Source organism: Halichoeres trimaculatus, unplaced genomic scaffold, assembly GCF_033239565.1.
Source record: "Halichoeres trimaculatus isolate MK-OKI-2021-1 unplaced genomic scaffold, fHalTri1.1 fHalTri1_scaffold_1, whole genome shotgun sequence".
In the NCBI taxonomy this organism is placed as follows: Eukaryota; Metazoa; Chordata; class Actinopteri; order Labriformes; family Labridae; genus Halichoeres; species Halichoeres trimaculatus.
The window spans coordinates 35,952,575-35,971,882 of NW_027437179.1; the positions used below are offsets into that span (position 1 = coordinate 35,952,575).

The 19,308-nt window shown below is 39.4% G+C and overlaps 1 protein-coding gene across 4 annotated transcripts in view; it reads right to left on the reverse strand.

Annotated features, from left to right (window-relative positions):
* Positions 1-2,483: 2,483 nt before the first annotated feature.
* Positions 2,484-19,308, reverse strand: part of ephb2b (eph receptor B2b) — a 238,679-nt gene continuing 221,854 nt past the window's right edge. For all 4 annotated transcript variants that reach the window (XM_074669379.1, XM_074669361.1, XM_074669370.1 and 1 more), the window contains exons 12-16: positions 15,863-16,078; positions 15,331-15,480; positions 12,273-12,466; positions 11,318-11,473; positions 2,484-6,103 (exon numbers count right to left, since the gene is read on the reverse strand). In XM_074669379.1, coding sequence (XP_074525480.1) covers positions 5,995-6,103; positions 11,318-11,473; positions 12,273-12,466; positions 15,331-15,480; positions 15,863-16,078 — 825 coding nt within the window. In that variant the 3' untranslated portion in view covers positions 2,484-5,994. The remainder of the gene's footprint in view (positions 6,104-11,317; positions 11,474-12,272; positions 12,467-15,330; positions 15,481-15,862; positions 16,079-19,308) is intronic.

The following is a 19,308-nucleotide window of genomic DNA, read 5'->3' on the forward strand; positions in this document are numbered from 1 at the left end:
AGAAGTGGTTAGTGTAGCTGCTATTTTTTCCTCTAAGTCCATCCATTGTGACTCAGCTAGGTCACATTCAGTGTCCTACAACATTTTCTTTCCTCTCTTTTTTTTACCAATATGGTAGCTCTTTAAGTTGTGATACACACAGAAATGTGATAATGAACGATTGAGGCATTTATCTTGCTTAACAAACTGCAGCTAACTCCCAGCTAGCTTACACTACAGATCCCCGAGGGTTAGCTTTCATACCTTAGCTGTTAACTTAGCTGTTGTCTCAAGGGTAAACAGTGCTGTGATCTTCCTGCAGAAGTTGATTCAAGTCCACAGACTGAGGCAATTTGAAGTTAAAATTTTAGAAAAGCTGTTCTAAGATAAATTATAAATTAAGACGGCATGAGATGTTTTTAAAAGCTACAGCAATAGCCAAAGGGGTCAAATGAAGACATTTTGGGACTTAGTGCACTTTCACAGTTATACTTACTGTGATTATATCAAATGTATCCGTGTGAAATAATAGAAAAAACAAAACATTTTGCTCCTAAAATTAATTATTTAAACAGCATTTCAAGTTGCTTCCTTATTAATGGGAAAATTAGCATTTGAATGGAATTTTAAAGAATAAAAAAATGCTAACTTGTGATTTGTGTCACCTATACTGTAAACCCCAAAGTTCAAATTACTCCATCAGATTAAGCTGTGAAAACTTAAAATTTGTTAGTAAGTTCATTTTACCCAAATGTCTGAGTTTTCAGAGTTGAAACTGTTGATTTCTGAGTAGATTTATCTTTTGTTACTGTTTAAGTAAGCCCAACTTAAAATCATTAGTTTGTGACTGCGTTTGGTAACCGTGAGTGAGGAGGGGACGCAGTCGATATAAGACCCTGCTAAACGTGCAGCAGTGGCACATGTTGTCTGTGCTCCACATTAAACAGACGGTTTGTCTGTGTATCACAGCATGAACCAGCTGTCTATACTCTATGTGGTGTAGACTGACTGTGTCAAAAATAAAAGAATGTATATTTTTACACTTAATTTCAAAATTGGCCATAACAGCATGATAGTCCAGTGAAACATTTATTTATAAATATATTTACCATTAGGCACACACTGCAAAAGTCAGTAAGTATAAGACCCCGTACTATGGAGCACAGACCACCAGTCAGTGCCGTGGAGTTCAGACAACTTGTTCCCCCTGAAAAACAATATTTCAATGTACAGCTCTCATATCTACTGCCTTTCCTCCCCACTCACAGTTACTAAAGAAATTAGAGCTGATTTTTGTTGTGATGGCATTTGTAACCAGGGAACGCTGTGGATATGAGACCCTGCTGTACTTTAAAAATGTTATTTAACTTAGTTGTTTGGATCTGCTTTAAACTTTTATTGTTACATTTACGTCATTCATAAGGCAAATCTATTGATATCACATCTTTCAATTTTGAGTAAGGTCAACTTATCATGTTTTACAGTGATATGCAACATTTTTGTAACATTACTTAATATTTTGATTTGTAACAAATAAGCATCAGGTTTATTTGATTAAAGACATTCAGTGGAATGATTTTCCATAATAGTCGTGACTACTTAAGATGTTGAGTTAAATTAACTTATTTCGTTACACAGTTTTTTTTCAGGTAACCGGTTTACAAGCATTTTTCAAGTAAACTCAATTTATTCAGGTTTACAGTGTAAAAATCTTACCAATGACGATTCAGTGCTTAGATACAGCTGACATGCAAAAGAATTATTGAAAAACAAAAGAGTTATAGAACTTATTGAAAAGAATAAACAAACCACTCGTCACAATTTTATAACAGATCTTATTTTTTATTGAGGAGAGTCAAGTTGGGCTTTCCATTTTTAGAAAATAAACCAATGACAATATTACAAATAATGAAATTGTTACATCATTCACAGGGTTACAGTCAATATACATTTATACAGAAATACAGAATCTCCCACATCAGTCACAGTGGTCTGAACCGGCACTGGTCTATAATGTGGGCTCTAAAGGAGCGGGGAACACTTGAAGATCCCCCGTCTGTACTTAAGCCAATAGCCAGAGTGGTGGTGGGAGACGGAGGGGGAAACAGGGGGGAACACTGGGTCATTCTGGGGAATTCAGTGGTATGAAAGTTTGTCCAACAGAGGGAAAGACACAGATTTGCTCTGAGCGGCAGCAGCCAGTGTTTGTCCATCATCAGCCTCTGCCTGCTGCTGCAGCTTTCAGATTCTCTGCTCCTGAAAAAGTCCCTCCAGCATGCTACATTTGACCACCACAGCAGCAGAGGGCACTCTGGTGCTATGAACCGCATCCATTATACAGGAGCCATTTTCTGTCTCCCACATCAGGAGGCAGACCTCTCACTCTGACCATACTGAGGCTGGGCGGCGTTCAAACGCAGCCCGGTGGGTGCACGCTGGCACGGCTTGTGTTTATGCACACTCTCATGTAACAGTAACACTGAGACTTAACGCTTTTCCTCCGTCCTTCAAAAACTGGCACACAGTGAGGGCAGGAATGAGAGTGATTTTTTTTTTTTTTTTTACCTTGCTTCACAGACGTAAGAGGAGAAAGTACAGTTTGTTTTGCTGAAAGTTGGAAGTAGTCAAACGTTGTGTGAAACCATTACGACCGTCACAAACCGCAATGCATCTACTACAATTTCCAAAAGCTGTAAAACAGTTCTTTTAACTGGAGAGGCTGGAGAGAGTGTGTGGATGGCATTTTTTTTGGTGCTGTAAAACTTCACAATAAAATCACATCTGAAAAAAATTCAATAGCACATTTTCTCTCTGGGAAATGAACTGACAAAACTGTTTTAAAAGGGGGAAGTGAAATAAAAAAGGGCACAAATAACTTTCTGTATATACATTTAGAAATGTGGATTTTTTACTTTCAAGAGATCCAATGTTCCTGTATTTTAAGACTGCACTCCTGTAATACTGCACAGCTACGTCCTGTTATATAACTTAATTAAAAATTCAAATCGGGTAAAATTCTTTGAACTCAATAAAATATTAACTTGAATTTTCAACATTAATAAATAGTTGAGTTTTGGATGTTTGGGCTTTGATCACAAGCTTGGCTTCTCTGTAAAGAAGCAGTCAGTGTTTTGTTCAAGAGAGTCTAAAACACTTGAAATACTCAACATAAGTGCACCATTTTTTTTTCTTGCTCTGCTCAAGCTGCAACAATACTCCTCCTCTTTGCCGCGGAAATAATAGGATACATAAATACTTCATGTGGTGCTTCAAAACCCTCCAGATTCTATCGAAACTCTTCTTTTATCCCCCTCAGACGACGTGAAACACAACAAACTCCCTCCTTAAACCGAGTGGAGGAACAGAATGCTCTTGGCGTTCAGACAGCACTAACTGGATGCAACATTAAGTCAACTTCAGCTTGGTTTTATATCCCACAGTTAGTACGTCTGCCCACCCAGTTTTAGGTACTTCCTTGAATCCGAGTTCAAGGATAATTGCTCGATTAATAACTCAAACTCTTGGCAGTGTCTGTGGACAAGTGTCTGAACGCGCTTTAATGGGGCCGGAGCAGAAACTCACCAGCCTTGTGTAGGCTTAAGATTAATTTGTGTAAGTGTTTTTCCTGACGAAGGAGTATTCTGCGCGCCGTGACGAGAGGTACAGCCTCAGCCTCACATAAGACGTAAAACTGATGAGCTGTTAAGTATTAAGAAATGGAAAAGGGAAGACAGTGTAAAGCTTAGTTGAAGAAGCAAAACTGCACACTGGCATCAGCGGCATTTAGGTCACAGAGTCACTCCTCGTTCGTCTCTGAGCTCTGACTAACAGCTCATGATTCTCCTCCTCCAGTCTCATATGGTACAAAAAAATTCTCTCTGATGTGTCAGTGCGGATGAAAATAACCAAAAAGGAGATTGTGAAGCAGATAAAGAAGATCATCTCAGGGTTATGGATGGTTGGTGCACAAACTGAGGTTTTTTTCCAACAAAGGTTTTGGTGCTGCAGAGGATTTGGTTCAGAAATGGAAGCATTGTCCGGTCTGGAGGGATCTTTTTCAAGACAAGACAAGACACAACTGCTGCATTGATGAGTGTCAGCCCGCCTGCTGCTGCTGCTGCTGCTGCTTTGAAACTGGCCGAGACGAAACCAGACAACTGCAGAATCCGAGTGTGGTGAGATCAGTGAGAGCAGCAGACAGGTGGTAGACAGTGTGTGAATGTGTGTATGTGTGATCAAGGGAAGCAGGAGGGAATCAGCGCCCCGGACAGAGCGGCTGTGATCAGGGTATGGACGCCCTGCTGAGACCGGACGCATCTTACCGATGGCTCACAGCTGGACGCTCGTGTCTGCAGGAGCCTGGGAGGAGCTCTTCGCTGCTGGTATCATTTAATGTCTGTATATACAAACCCAACATCTCCAGGGGATCACTGCAATGCTACAAACTCCACGTCCCCCCGCCCCCTGCAGACCTTACACATGCTTACTGACAGCAATACAAACAATGACGGACAGCTCGGTGGTCTGGCACCAACATGTGTCATGATTTAAAGTATTAGCATTGATGGAAGATCCAGAGTGGAGTCAAACAGTTGACTCAGTGCAGGAAAAAAAATATTCAATCTACTTATCTTCATACAGAAACTGCAAAAATATAACACGTTGCAATTTTGCCTGATTGTAGAGTCCGTTCATGATTCTTTTTTTTGTACCCATATGTGTAAAAAAAAAAAAGTTTAATTTAAACATAAAATCTTCAAAAAGGAAAACAAAACTGGAAGAAGAAAGAGTGAATATAATGCAGCCACATTATACTCTCTGTAAAGTGTGTCAAATCCAAGCTCTCACCAAACAGAGTTGCAGTAATTGCAGCAAATCAAAGCACTGTGAAATTAAGCACTCACTCAGCATGCTATCAAACACGAGTCCCGACGCTTCAGGAGCCGCCGCTGCTCTCTGCGCGTGTGTGCAACATGTGCACAGAGAACGTGGAGGAGGATGAACTGTTTGTCTGCGATGTAAACAGTAGAACCTGTTTCTTTTGGTGTGATCTGTGCAGGAAGTCGCTGTTTTTTTTTTTTTTGTCTCCCACAGAGTAAGGAAAGAAACAAAGTCAGTCAGCTCTTCTCTTCTCGTATAAATCTTTTGCGCCGTTTCGAGTCTTTGCATTGTGACAGGTACAGGATCGTGAGCAGGAAGGTGTGACCATGAGAGGAGAATTAAAAACAAACTTTCGCCCGTAGTGAGAGGAAGCATGGTGAGACGGAGTCTTCTTCACAAAAATTCACACAATATAGAAAACTACTTGCAATGATGAAAAATTTCTCTTTCTTTAGCGTTGATTCAGCGTCACTCTGAATGCGTCAATGCCAAAAAAAGTCCATTACATGGTTTTTTAATTTAGTTTCTCTCCTGGGGAAACAGATTGGAGTGCAAGTCAGGTCCCTCGCTGTCCTCTGCACGCTGTTCCCTCAAGATGTCTGATGGATTTGTTTTGTTGCCCTTTTAAAGGGTAGCTTTCCTACTCAGTCCGTCTAGTGTACAACCTTATAATCATCTATAAATTTAGATAAACTCCTCCCCTTCCCTCAGTTTTCTTTTTTTTTACGTCTTTAAAAAATTCTTTACAAAATTATCAGAACAAACAAACCAAAAATAAAAATTAAAGTTCAACATCAAATGAAAAATTGGTGGAAGATTGAAGAATGTGTTGCTGGTCACTTCTAGACTTCCGTGTTAGAGGGTCGACTGCAGATCCACCTCCCTGTACGGACTTCTGCTTCCACGACTCCCCCCCTCCGCAGCTGATCCCGAGGATGGAGGGAGAGTCAGGGTGAAGGGATGAGAGGAGGAGAGAGGGAAGTGGAGAAGGGGAACAGGGGATGAATGGTAGTCCGGAGGGAAGACCAGACACACTGTAACTGCGAAAAAAAACATCCACTCCATCCTCAGCACACAGAGCCCTGCTTCCCCCGACCGCCGTGTTTCTCTCCCCCCTCTGCTCTGCCAGGAGGGTCAGACCTCCACAGACGTGATCTGGTTCATCTGTGCCCGCATCATCTGGACGCTGTTCAGGATCTTCTTTTGATGGCCTGCTAACGTCACTCCCACCCTCAGGATGTCACTGCAGGAGAGGGAAACAGATGTTACGCTAATGTTAGCAAATCTGTGTCTTTATCTGAAACATACACACCACACAAATATCAAAATAACATGTGGACGCTTGTGAAAGGAGGGGGGGCGCAAGCCGAAAAAAATATATTCTGCAGTCCAAAATTGATCACACATCTTCTTTGTACTGATTAAAAAACTGTTTATATGTATATTTTAAGGCTTGAATATGGGCTGAAATTTGCGGCACTAGAAACTGAACTATTAAACTGAATTATTATATTAAATTTGAAAATCATGATCTAGAAATTATATATTTTTTTGCCTTGAAATTATATTCGATCTACTTCAAAATTCAATGTCAATTCAAAAAACTCATATTGTACGGTGGCCAGTAGGTGTCAGCCGCAAATGCAAACAACACAACAGAAGTGCAGCGACAACAGAGTTAAGAGGACAGTTTTCCTAACAGACAGAGAAAAGTAGTGAAAGTCAGTAAATGGGCCTTCAGCTATGATAAATATAGCTCTAATGCTAACATTATTGATTCTTAAAGCTTATTCTTAAATATAAGATGACGTATTGTCCAGTAAGTAAAAAATATATAAGTACAATGAAGGACATTACAAAGTGAAACCCCAACTAAGCTTTATTTATTATAGATGAAGTTAACAAAGATGATCATTTACTTACTTTCGCAGCTTTTCTCTGTTCTTTGGGATAACTAACCTTTTAAATTTCTGTTAGATAGAACTTTATTTGTCATTGCAACAAGTGCAACAAGTACAATAAAATTGTTGGGGCTGTAGTTCCATTGTGTTGTGGTGTTTGCATTTGTGTTGTAGCTTTTGCATTTGTGTTTTTGCTCTTGATGTCATGTTGAAGCTTTTGCAAGCTGACACCCACCAGCCACTGTAAGATCCAGTTACACAATTCAGTGTAACATGATTATTGCGTTAACTGATGAGGTAGAGTAAACAAGCACAAATTCACAGAAATCCTCTTCATGTCTACGCAAACTACAAGCCGCGCGAGCAGAGATAGCACCATTCCCATGATATCTGAAGACCAGGGACTGAATGATTAGGTTTGTCTGAAACTTAAGTTTTTCCAGAGGTGAAAAGGATTTCTGTAAACTTGTGGTGAACTAAAACTGAATTTTATATTTCTGAATTTAAGGAACACAGGGAGTTCAATTTACAAGTTGGTTAATACAATTTCAAACCAACTAAAGTCAGTTTCATATCACACTTTTTAAATTCTGTATAATAAAGCAAATTCAGTTTCTAGTGGCACAAATCTTAGTCCATGTTGAAAGTTCATAAAATCAAAGAGAAATGTTTAAAGCAAGTCAATGCATTTTTTAATGATGTTTTTATTTTTACTGATCTTGTAGAATCTGAGCACTCGTTGTCACCTGATTGATAAAAATGGATGACTAATGCAACATTTCACCAATGCAGATCAGCTCTAAACTTATCACACTTCAAAAAACTGAAATCTTATCAAGCAATTTTCTTTTATTTTCAGTAAAAAATGTGTTTTTAGACTTAATAGAAGCCACATTCACCTGACCAGCCCAGAAAAAATGTCTTATTTTAAGTTATTTAAAGACAAAAATGAGGTATGAATTGCTTGTAACAAGTAAAAAAAAAATCTGCCAATGGAACAAGAGAAAAGTTACTTGTTTTAAGACATTATTCTAGTTTCAAGCAAATTTTTGAGCAAATTTTTCCTGATCCATTGGCAGTTTTTTTTACCTGTTTTAAGCAATTCAGACCTTGTTTTTGTCTTCAAATAATTTTAAATAAGACATTTTTCTGGACTATTCAGGTGAATGTGGCTCATATTAAGTCTAAAAAGACATTTTTTTGAAAATAAGAGAAAAATACTTGACAAGATTTCATTTTTTGCAGTGCAGGTTGGAGTTTTTGTGAAAACCCTAAAATTATCTGCAGGTATGAGCTTCAAACATAGTTATGCAGTCACTGTTTCACCTGCCCACACAGTCACCGTTTTACCCTGATGAAGACTCGAATCACGCTGATCTATCCATGATTAGATAAAGGATTTTAATATAATCATAACTGAAGTGCTTCAGTAAAAAAAAAAAAAAAAGATTTCATTATAATTAAGCCTGGCAGTCGTATCATTTGTCTGTCTTTATAAGTCTGCTGAAAAGAAAATTTTGTTTTAAACTTTTAGGGTCACAAAAGTTTTGGTTTCATATGTTTTAGTTTTACTCTTTCATTGACCAGACGATGAAACTCCTCATTCTGAATCCCTGCAGTTATCACATTTATTGTTCCAAGAAGTGAAGCTCAGCGTCTCTGCGCCTCGGTCTCGGTCTTCTAACTGTGTCGACAGGGAGATGATTTTTATCTCCTCGCTCTTAACACGATTATAACCCAACTTTTAAGACCTCTCCCTGAATGTTTTGGCTCGTCTCACAACGTTTCGTGACAATCCTTAAACCGAGGTCAAACAGAGGCCTCCTGGAGAAACACATGCCGGAGAAATAAAAGGCGTTTGCTGCCGTGGCTGCGAGCTATTGTGCCTACTGTTCAGTCTTGTAACTGCATCATTACCATCTGCTAATTACATGCAGCACACCTCGCAGGTTTTACGGCGGGCCGGAGGCTGAGTGTGTATTCATTCAGGGAACGGTCAGGTGAAAAACTTTTTTATGTGTCACCACTTTTGGACTTCAGTGTGTTTCTGTGATTTGTGTTTGTTGGCTGATGTTCAGATCCACTTAAGTTGATTAATACAAAGGATTAACAGTCATGTCTGCGTGACTTCAGAAGGTTTTCTTAAATATATAGACATACCAGGAGCTACAGTCCTTGCCCTGTGACCCAGTTATAGGGCTTTTTATTATTATTGTTCACTTTCTGTGAGCTGTTCTCTATATATATGCGTTTCAAAGCAGACTGAAGGAGCTGGAGGACACTTTGATGACCTTCTATTATTTGATTCACAATGTTCTAACACCTTTTTTAATTATGCGTTGTATTTCAGTGACTTTGCTTGAACTTGTTGGTGCCAATCTCACTCTGGACTCTCTTTTAAAGAGAGTTTTAATCTCCATGAGGCTTTCCTGGTTGGTTGAAGCTTAGAGAAATAACACAATGAACTCTAAAATCTTTCAATTCAAAATCATTTGATGCTATACCTTGTTTTCAGGCTTTATTTGATACCATGAAACTAGGTTCATCTCAAGACTTCACACTCTCACTAAATAACTGACACCTTGACACTCTGTGAGGGTCCAGGGGTATATATTTTAAAATTAACACATGAATTGAGATTAAGATTCAAGATGGTGTAAAAACGAGGAATTAGACTCACTATGATGACATCACAAGGCGCTTAAAAACAAAATCTGACTTCAAATTTGTCTTTTTCAGAGTTTAAGACTTGGATATATGGCCCTGGGTATAACATTGTAATTGTTTAGAATGATTCTTCTTATCATTGTTTTGTGATGATTAATCATGCTTGTTTTTTGTTTTGAAGATGAATGTGATATTGAGGACAATGGAAATAAGGGAAACCTCAATGTCACTTTGAGGCCACAAGGTTTTGTAACCTAATCAAACATAACAAAGCATTTGTTTCAATTTGCTTCATTTCATATCATTTTTTTCTTTTAAGTGTTTCTATATTAAGACAAACTATCAAATTCTAAGAGATTTTGATGTTAATCTTTTGCAAATGTTTCAATGTCAAAACACGAACAAAAAAATCTTCAAACATGGATTAAAAACACAAAAACTATCAGCTGCATCAACCACTAACAGGAGAAATAATTTGTTTCTCTCTGTCATCACACTCAAGTTTTCCTTGATTGAATCCAGCTCTGTCTTTTTCTTTATTTAATATTTGTCACTGTAAAAATATTTGTTTACATTCATAAGAGGGGCTGAAACAAGGGGCAACATGTTGTAAGTAAAAATGAAGACTATGCAGAGGTGCTAAAAGTTGTTGTTAGTTGAGAATCCGCTTGAGGTTGGCTAAAGAAAGACTGGAAGTCATGTACACACTCATTCAGAAAACAGACTTTTACGGCATTAAAGACATTTTTACAGCCTGGTTCAAAAAACAGCTGATTTCACTATCAGCACACACTGTACGGTGAGTGATTTTTTCTAACTTGGCGGTTTAGAAATTATTAGGATAATTTGATTGTCCAATCAGAGACACAGCTCAGGTCACGTGACTGACAGGCACCCTGTAGCTGCTCGAAAGGAAACCCACAGCTGGTGTCATATCAAATATGGCTGCGTCGGTGGATTGGCTTCATTTCACGGTATCAGGAACAGACGGGTGACGTCGTGGAGGCCACCTCCATGTTTTGTACAGTCTATGGCTGGACCATTAAATCCTTCAAGGTACTAAATTTGCAATGGATTCTGGGTAAGTTGCACATGAAAGTCTTTCTGCAAAAATGCAGACTCAAGAAAGAGCAATTTAGCATTCTTATATTTATATTAGTGCGCTTATTACCGACCTGAAACCTGATTGGTTAACATGAGGGTTGGGGGCAACACTTTAGTCTGTTCATCTTAATTACACTCCAAAAATGAAGTCTATCATTCCTAATTTTTTCCTGTCCTATGTTTTGTCTTATTTTTTCTTATTTTCAGTAGTCTTCTTAGACTTAATACAAGCCACATTCACCTGATCGGTTCAGAAAAATGTCATATTTCAAATATTAAAAGACAAAAATGAAGCCTGATTTGCCTGCAAAGAGTTTAAGAATCTGCCACTGGGATAAGAAAGTTGTATCCATTTAGTTTCTTGCAGCAAGATATTATTCTGATTTGAAAAAACTTAAAAGGCAAAATGATTTTACACTTTTGTCTGCTTATTTAACTCTTTCTAAGCAATTAGAGTCATTTTCTTTTTTAATATCTTGTAATTTTTTTTTTCTGGACTTGTCAGGTGAATGTGGCTCATATGAAGTTATATGTAGTTTGAATCTTGGTCAGTCTGCTTGGGGCCCTTTTAGAAAGATTCCTCTCTCATTTTGCACTGATGCATTTTTCGCTTGAACACAATGTGCTGCTGAGAAAAAGTGAAGCAGATCTTTCGTTGCTTTTTTACCCTGCAAATCTCCAGAAACTGCTGCTTTCTATCCTTAAATAACAGGGTTTGGACTCCGTACTCTTACTCTCCTCATGTGGTCTTTTTCCTAAGAGCAGCAGAAATCATCGGCACTTACTCCATGGTCATCTGGGACACCACGTCAAACGTAGAAAAGTCAGCGTTGGCGAAGTTGTCTTTGTACTGGCCCATCTTGATGGCGTCCAGCCACTCGTCCACGGTGCTGAAGCTGGAGAAGTCGGGGATGCTCCGATCCAGGAGAGGGAGGTGAACGCTGAGGGAGACACAAAGAGGAGACATTAAGAGTAATGATGATAGAAAACGGCAGCTCTGGTCCCTGACTGCGTGGACCACCTGTGTTTCATTCAAACATGAGTTATTACATTACATAAGAGAATCCCCCCGGACTTATACGTGAACCAATATTTTCCAAACTGATTCTTCATAAAGTGAATTTTCCAAATGAAGTGATAGGCTTCAGGGAGCCAATATACCCACTCAGTGTCTGTGGAAAATCTGGCTCTGGGTCCTCCACACACCGCAAATGAAAGTACAGACGGGGGATAATGGAAATCAGTAAACCCAGCCTCTCAAAGGAAACTAACACCCAGAGCAGAAAGCATTTAACTTGTTTTGTTTTGCAAATCACAAAATCTGCTACAAACCAGGTTTCACCCGCAGCGTTTCGTGGGAAGGTTTTGATCTATCAAACCAAAAGGCTTTAATTTACATAACCACCCGGCGCCAGGAGAAACAAGAGACACTTGTGTTTGAAAGAAAAGTCAACTGTGCCACGGATGGCACTGCAGCAGGAGGATGAATTCCACGTTAAAACAAGGAAACCAGAATAAGACCAGAAATATTGTTCTAGATATTATTCACAACAATGTCACTTGATGCTGAAACCAAAGATGTGTGTTGTGGGATGAATTCAGAGACGAAAATAAACCCACAATCAGATACCAGGCCGAGAGAATAACATTCATTCAAAACTATTTATACCATATGTTGTGACTGCAAACAAAAGGAACATCAGTCAAATATTTTAAACACCGATAAACTCTCTGACTCACCCTGAAGACAGCGGGGTCATGGCCTTCAGCGTGTTGGGGTTACGGATCATCTTGTCCAGGTTGTTGACGATCTGGCTGAACTTGGGCCGGTTGTTGCGGTCCTTCTGCCAGCAGTCCAGCATGAGCTGGTGCAGCGCGCTGGGACAGTCCATGGGTGGGGGCAGCCGGTAGTCCTGCTCTATGGCGTTGATGACCTGCAGGGGGAGACACAGATCTCTGAGGGTTAGTTTAGAGCTGGATGGGGAGGGGGTTGATTTATGACTGTATTTTAGATTCTATATCATGGATGGCAGAGAGTTTTTTTTAGTTTAACTAGGAAAAAACTCAAGTTTTAGTCAGTGGTACTGGACATCAAAAAGAGAAACTGAACACCAGACTTTCCCCCCATGTCACACTGCAAAACACTGAAATCTTATCAAGTTTTTTTGCCTTATTTTCCGTAGAAACCGTCTTTTTGGACTTAATATGAGCCACATACACCTAAACAGTCTAGAAAAAATGTCTAATTTCAAGTTATTTAAAGACAAAAATGAGGTCTGAATTACTTGTCACAAGTTAAAAAAAAACTCTGCCATTGGAACAAGAGAAAAGTTACTTATATTAAGAAATTATTCTAGTTTTAAGCAATTTTTGGCATACTTTATTCCTATTGCATTGGCAAATTTTTTTTCATTCAGACATTTTCTGGACTGACCAGTTGAATGTGGCTCATATCAAGTACAACAAGACATTTTTTTATTTAAAATAAGAAAAAAACACTTGATAAGATTTCAGTTTATCTCAGTGCAGTGAACTGAGAATCTCGGCGTGACACCTAATTCAGACCTACATTTTGAGCCACATATTAAAATCTAGTAGAAACAACATTTTATCACTTGTAGATCATTTCCAATGTGCGCCAGTCCCTCCCTCTAGCCAATGCAGAGACACTAGTCTATGCTTTATTGCACAGAGAATCGATTATTGCAACACTCTTCTTCCTGGTTTACCAAAAAAAAAAAAAAAAATCTCAGCTCGCTGCTTCAAAATTCAACTGACAAAGACGACAAAGAGAGCACCACGTGTCCCATTTTAAAGCCTCTGCATTGGCTGCCAGCATCTTTATAACTGACTTTAAGGTCCTTTTACTGGTTTTAAAATATCGTTATGGTCTGCACCTTATTGTTTATCTGATTTGCTTTTTTTTATATGAGCCCCTGAGAGCCCATTGGTGTTCAGGTTGGGGTCTTTCACAAGTGCCAAAGGTAGAAACTAAGACAAAGTAAAAGGCTAAAACAACCCTCTACAAGCTTTGAATGTTGCTTCTGTACAAATAAAACTGGAAAAAATCTGAATCTTATTGTAATATTATAGTCAATGTGAGCCACTAAACTCAACAAGTAACTTTTCTCTTGTTCCACTGGCAGATTTTTTGTGTTGTTACAAGCAATTCAGACCTCATTTTAGTCTTTGAATAACTTGAAGTAAGACATTTTTCTGGACTGGTCTGGTGAATGTGGCTTACATTAAGTCGACAAAGACATTATCTACTAAAAAAACAAGACAATAAAACTTGACAAGATTTCAGTTTTTTGCAGTGAAAGAAGCATATGTGACAAAATTAAGTTAAATAAAAAAAATAGTAATAATTAAATAAATAAAAACTTGTTATGTTAACAAGATTTTTTTCTAACAGATATTTCCAAAATGATTTAAAAATTAGAATTTGGATAGCAATATGGCAATGCCTATGTTGCATTTCTTCAAGTCCAAAGCCAGACCCCAAGGGCCAAGGGCTGAGAAACCAATCCTACTGTGCATAGGCTCCTTGAGTAAAGCTAAAGGTGTGTGAAAATGTGCTCCATGAACATTCAAAGTTTAAAAAAAAATCATTAAAGGACACAAGACAAGGGATAAATATGAAAAACAATCCTGATAAAACCCAGATCCTGATGTTTGCTGATGTTTATGCAGCAAGTAACACTGCAGAAAACTGACCACATTGTTCTGGCTTTTTTACCCAGCAGAGAAGCTGAAGTCAGGTGATTAAGACGTAATAGGTTTAGAGAAAGTGAGCTGAAGTCATGTCTGATCTATGAAGTAATAATTGGCACTAATGCGATCTTTTTTGATGAACGTTTAACAACAGCATCTGTTCCCCCGACCAGCTGCTGAGCTCATTACTTTGTGTTCCCTCCAACAGTCAAACCTGTTCAATTATCCTTATTACTATAAATGTACAAATAAATATACCCGTGCACAAATCAGCACAATACTTCTCAAAGTGAGGAGTTGTTAAACAGCAGTTAGGTCATTACGAGCACAAACCTTATTCCAGGAACTTCTCCTGCCAGCACTGACCTCATCGGTGGCCTTTACAAACTATTTAATGCTCTCTCTCCCTGTAACACCACATTAAAGCTGCGTCTGACTCAGGCCGGGGATGTTGTTGGCCGGGAGGGCACAAAGAAGCGAGACAACCTGGAGGACACTTGTGACGAGGACGCACAATCTCCCCCGCTCATTATCAGGGGCCATTAAAGGAGCTCCATTCAAACCCAGATTAATCTCATTCATGAGACCTCCGAACGAGGACCCCGATGGAGCAGAAACACTATCTGGAGCTGCTAATAAGATAACCGGTGAGCTCTTCGGTCCCTCTTAGCACATTAGTGTTCTCACTTTCAATTTGAAACTATTTTCATTATCTCTCTCCCCATAATTTGCTCTCTCCTCGGCTACCCGGAGGGAGACAGGAAATGGAGGCTCCAGTCAAGAGCAGAAACCGTCCACCGAGCTCTGCTGTGCATTTCAAATGATCTGATTATGTCTCTGTGGCGACTGCAGGGGAATTTTCATATAAAACCCCTGAGTGAAAGCTGCTGTTAAGCTAAGAGAAAGCAGATACGATGACAAAATGAATCTCTGAGGAGTCTGAGGCAGTAATGAAACTCAGGAAGAGGAAAAAAGTGCACGTAGTGAGTGAGCTCTTTGTTTTTTTAAAGAGTGTTTAAGCCCATATTTCACTAAAGACTCAGCTGAGGGTACTAGAACAACTGAAGGGAGGTTAAACACATACATCCTGATTGGTCATGTCCCAGTACGGCCTCTCTCCGTACGACATGACTTCCCACATCACGATCCCGTAGCTCCACACATCGCTGGCCGAGGTGAACTTCCTGTATTGGATGGCTTCGGGTGCAGTCCATCGGATAGGAATCTTCCCTCCCTGTGAAACACAAAGGGCACAACCTCAGCAAGTGGAAACCAGAGCGAAACCCGACCGTCACAGTGTCCTGGCTCCAGAGAGAGACACCGTTCACGGCAACAATACTGACGGTAACTCAAACTGGGAGGCTGGTATAACTAAACTCCTGGGAGCAATGTGTGGAACATGAAATATAAGAGGAGGAGGAGGAGGAACAGGTGATTGACTGATAGGAGGAGCAGTGTTAGAGTGCACTCTAGTGTTTGTCAAACTGTGGGTAAATTAAAGCAAGTGACAGCGTGGGGTGAATGGAATCAATTACGTCAGGTCAGATGTTGTCAGAAAAGCCCCTTTAGCTAACATAGATCCCAAACCTTAAACTGCAAACTCAAATTCCTCTTACCAGAGCACTGGTGTACGTCGGGTCTGATGTATCATCCTCCAGGAAGCGTGACAGACCGAAGTCGGACACTTTGCACACCAGGTTACTGTTGACCAGGATGTTTCGTGCTGCGAGGTCACGGTGCACGTAGTTCATGTCGGACAGATACTTCATCCCAGAACCGATGCCGCGCAGCATTCCAACCAGCTGGATCACAGTGAACTGCCCGTCGTTTTGCTGCAAGACAGACACGCTCTGTTATGAAACATGACGGTTTACAGTAGACCTTTCACAGTTTAACAACTGATGGTGGACAGAGCAGGAAACTGTGAGAGAGCCTTTTCAGCTCCAACCCCTCTGGTGGACATTACTGATATTACATCTTTCATGAAGTTTTGCAAGGTAATGACCACCAAAAAAAACATTTTTAAACTTAAATAACATTGATGGTAAACGACTTCCAGGTTCGTGAGGAATCAGTGAGTGGATGGAAAACATTAACAAAGGGACAGACTTTCAGTAAACGGGCATAATTAACGGAGAAATTGCACCTGTACCCCAGAGAGGAGTTTTAACAGATGTAATATTATTTCATTTTTATGTGTAAAATTTATTTATTACTTTACAAATTATATCATCATGTAGTTTTGTATAATGTTTCTATTTTCTAAAACGTGTCTTTGAGGGTTTAGAAAAGTGTGTTACAAACAAGCAGCAACCTATGGTCTAAGAATATGAGACAATACGGAAGTGCTAAAATCTGCTGATTCTTGAGGCTGGCTCTGGAAGTGGCCAAAGTCACATACACATTTAGCCAAAAAAAAACTGTTTTCACAGCAGAAATTGACCTATTTACAGCCTGGTTCAAAAAACATCTCCTGCCTGAATCGCTACTCCCATCATCAGCACACGCTGTACAGGGGGTGAATTTTTTTGTAACTCGGCAGGTCAGAGGATATTAAGATCGCAACCTCACCCAATCAGAGGCACAGCTTAGCTCACCTGACTGACAGCACCCTATAGCTGTACTCGAAGCCCCTGTCACTCCCATATGGCCGCGTTAGCTGATTTGCTTCAAAAGTCTCTTTCAGAAACAGACAGTTGATGCTGGGGAGACTATGTCTATGGTTACAAATCAAATGCACTTAATAATAATAATAATAATAATAATAATAATAATAATAATAATAATAATAATAATAATAATACTATTATCATTTTTACTAGTACTATTATTATTATTAGTAGTAGTAGTAGTAGTAGTGTTAGTAGTAGTAGTAGTATTAAATCGTGTTAATTTTGTAAGCCATTTTGACAAGCCACATTTAATGGGATTACTTAAGATCCTGACTTCACAATTTGGAACTTTGCCCATGTTTGCTACTGACATCCATCATTTATACTTTATATCTGTTTAAAAAAAAAAGAAAAGAAAGAAAAGAAACAACAAATTTGACAAAGGTCAAATTGCAAGACATCAAAACAATATTCTTTAATTTTTATTTGATTTTTAAAATATTTATCAAAGAGGATAAAAATGAGAATCAGAAATACTTAATTAATCCCCTGGAGGGAAATTGGGTAAATTTGATAATTGGAAACTTGATAACTAACATTGAAGTAAATTTCATTATGGGTGTGTTTGTGCAGAATTTCCTGATGCGTGAAAACGATTATTATGATCGACTTAGTCTCGAGCAGCTTTTCTTTATTGTTAAAGGAGATGCTAGGGTTAGGAGTGCTGGAAGTCTCTTTCTTTAATTACACCTGAAACTCAAACCACAGTGACTGACTTATACTTTATTTCACTGTACATTAATTGACTCATTTTTTTTTTCTCTTGCTTTCACCTCATGTGAAAAAAACCTGATGTTACTGTAACAGATTCCCTCTCTACTCGTTTAATCTGATTATAATAATTGGATTCTGGCATGTTTATTTGTAACCTGACCCATGTGTGTCTAACGTAGAGGAGTTACTTTCCAGTGTAAGTTTCTCTTCAGAGGCCCTACAGGACGCTAACAGGGAGGTTCTGCTCGGGCTGAACTGGCCTCTGCAGGGCCGGGTGGGGGGCTAAGCCGGGGTCTGGCTGCCTGTCTACAGCTGTTCCCCTCCTCGGTTTTGGTGAGGGCTTTACCACATGCATGCAGAGCGTCTGGAGCGGCAGTGCAGCTGTGCCTCCAACTGCGCACACCTGCACTCTCCCCACCACCCACCACGCCGCCCAGAGAACAGAAGATTCCAGAGAAAGGAGCATGGGAGCTGTGGGACGGGTGTGGACAGACGGACAGCCCCGGAGAGGGGGGGGTTTGGAAGGACACGGGCATATTAACAGTCTGCATGACCGCTCCACTAGCCTATTTTCCTCTCAAACACTTTGCTGCTCATTAGCCCAGCGGATGCTTCTCTTTGCGTCAAGCTGCTCCTCCTCGTGTACCGCAGCAATTAAGCTGAATGCATAATTCATGAAAACCTTTCTCAGATTTACACACTGCCACCTAATCTGTGTGCTGTGTTTGCATAAACTTTAATTGGGAAGATTCCTCCAAAGTCTTCAGGGTCAGTTATGTGGAAAAAATTACCAAGAGTCCAAAGGCCGCGTGATCAAGACCTGGTATAATTTATTTACACTAAAATTAGTTTTTTAGAAAAAAAAAAAGGAAAACTTTTTTTCTTTCTACTTTCAGAGTAGTTCCTTTCAGAGACCAGTAAAGCTCTGATAGATCTTTCCTCTCTGCACCATTTCTCTCTGTTCACTGCATCTATTTCTGAATCTTATTCAAAACTCAACCCTGGGTGCTAAACCTTCACAGATGTTATATTTAAATGTGCAAAATATAAGTGTGGGTCCATGAAAGCTGGAACAGTAAAAAAATAGACTTCTGGTTTGTATTTGTGTTTGTGATATTACTATCTTCCTGCATCTTAGCAATCTACTAAGTCCGACTGCTAATGCAGGCCATACAGACGCATATGTATTGATTTCAGCCTGTTCTCTCACGGATTAGAACTTCTCAAACAAGTTTTAACCAAAAGAGCAAAGAATTTGACAAATACTCTGTGCTTAAATGTAATGAGCAAAATTTTGTTTGCATTTTACTCAAAACAGTTTGTGGAAGAAGAATTTGCCAGTTTGGATGTGCAGATAATGGATCTGACAGGGGCTGGTTTTAAGACCAGCAGATGTACTGAGGGTTGAGCTGGACTCCATGACTTGTTTGAACTGATGCTTCCCTCAAATTTTGTCACTAACTTTGGGTGAGTCCTGAAGATATTCTGTGTATAACTTGCAAAAATTGTCCAGCTTTGGACTTTAGAAGCAGACAATTCAAAACGTTATTGGTATCAAGGAGGGACAAATTGGAGCCAATGTGGTGATAAAAAAAGTAGTGCTGCTCTTTGAGTTTCCACTCAAGGCTGGCTCCAGAAGCCAAAAACTCTATTGTGACAGGTATTACTTTTTTATT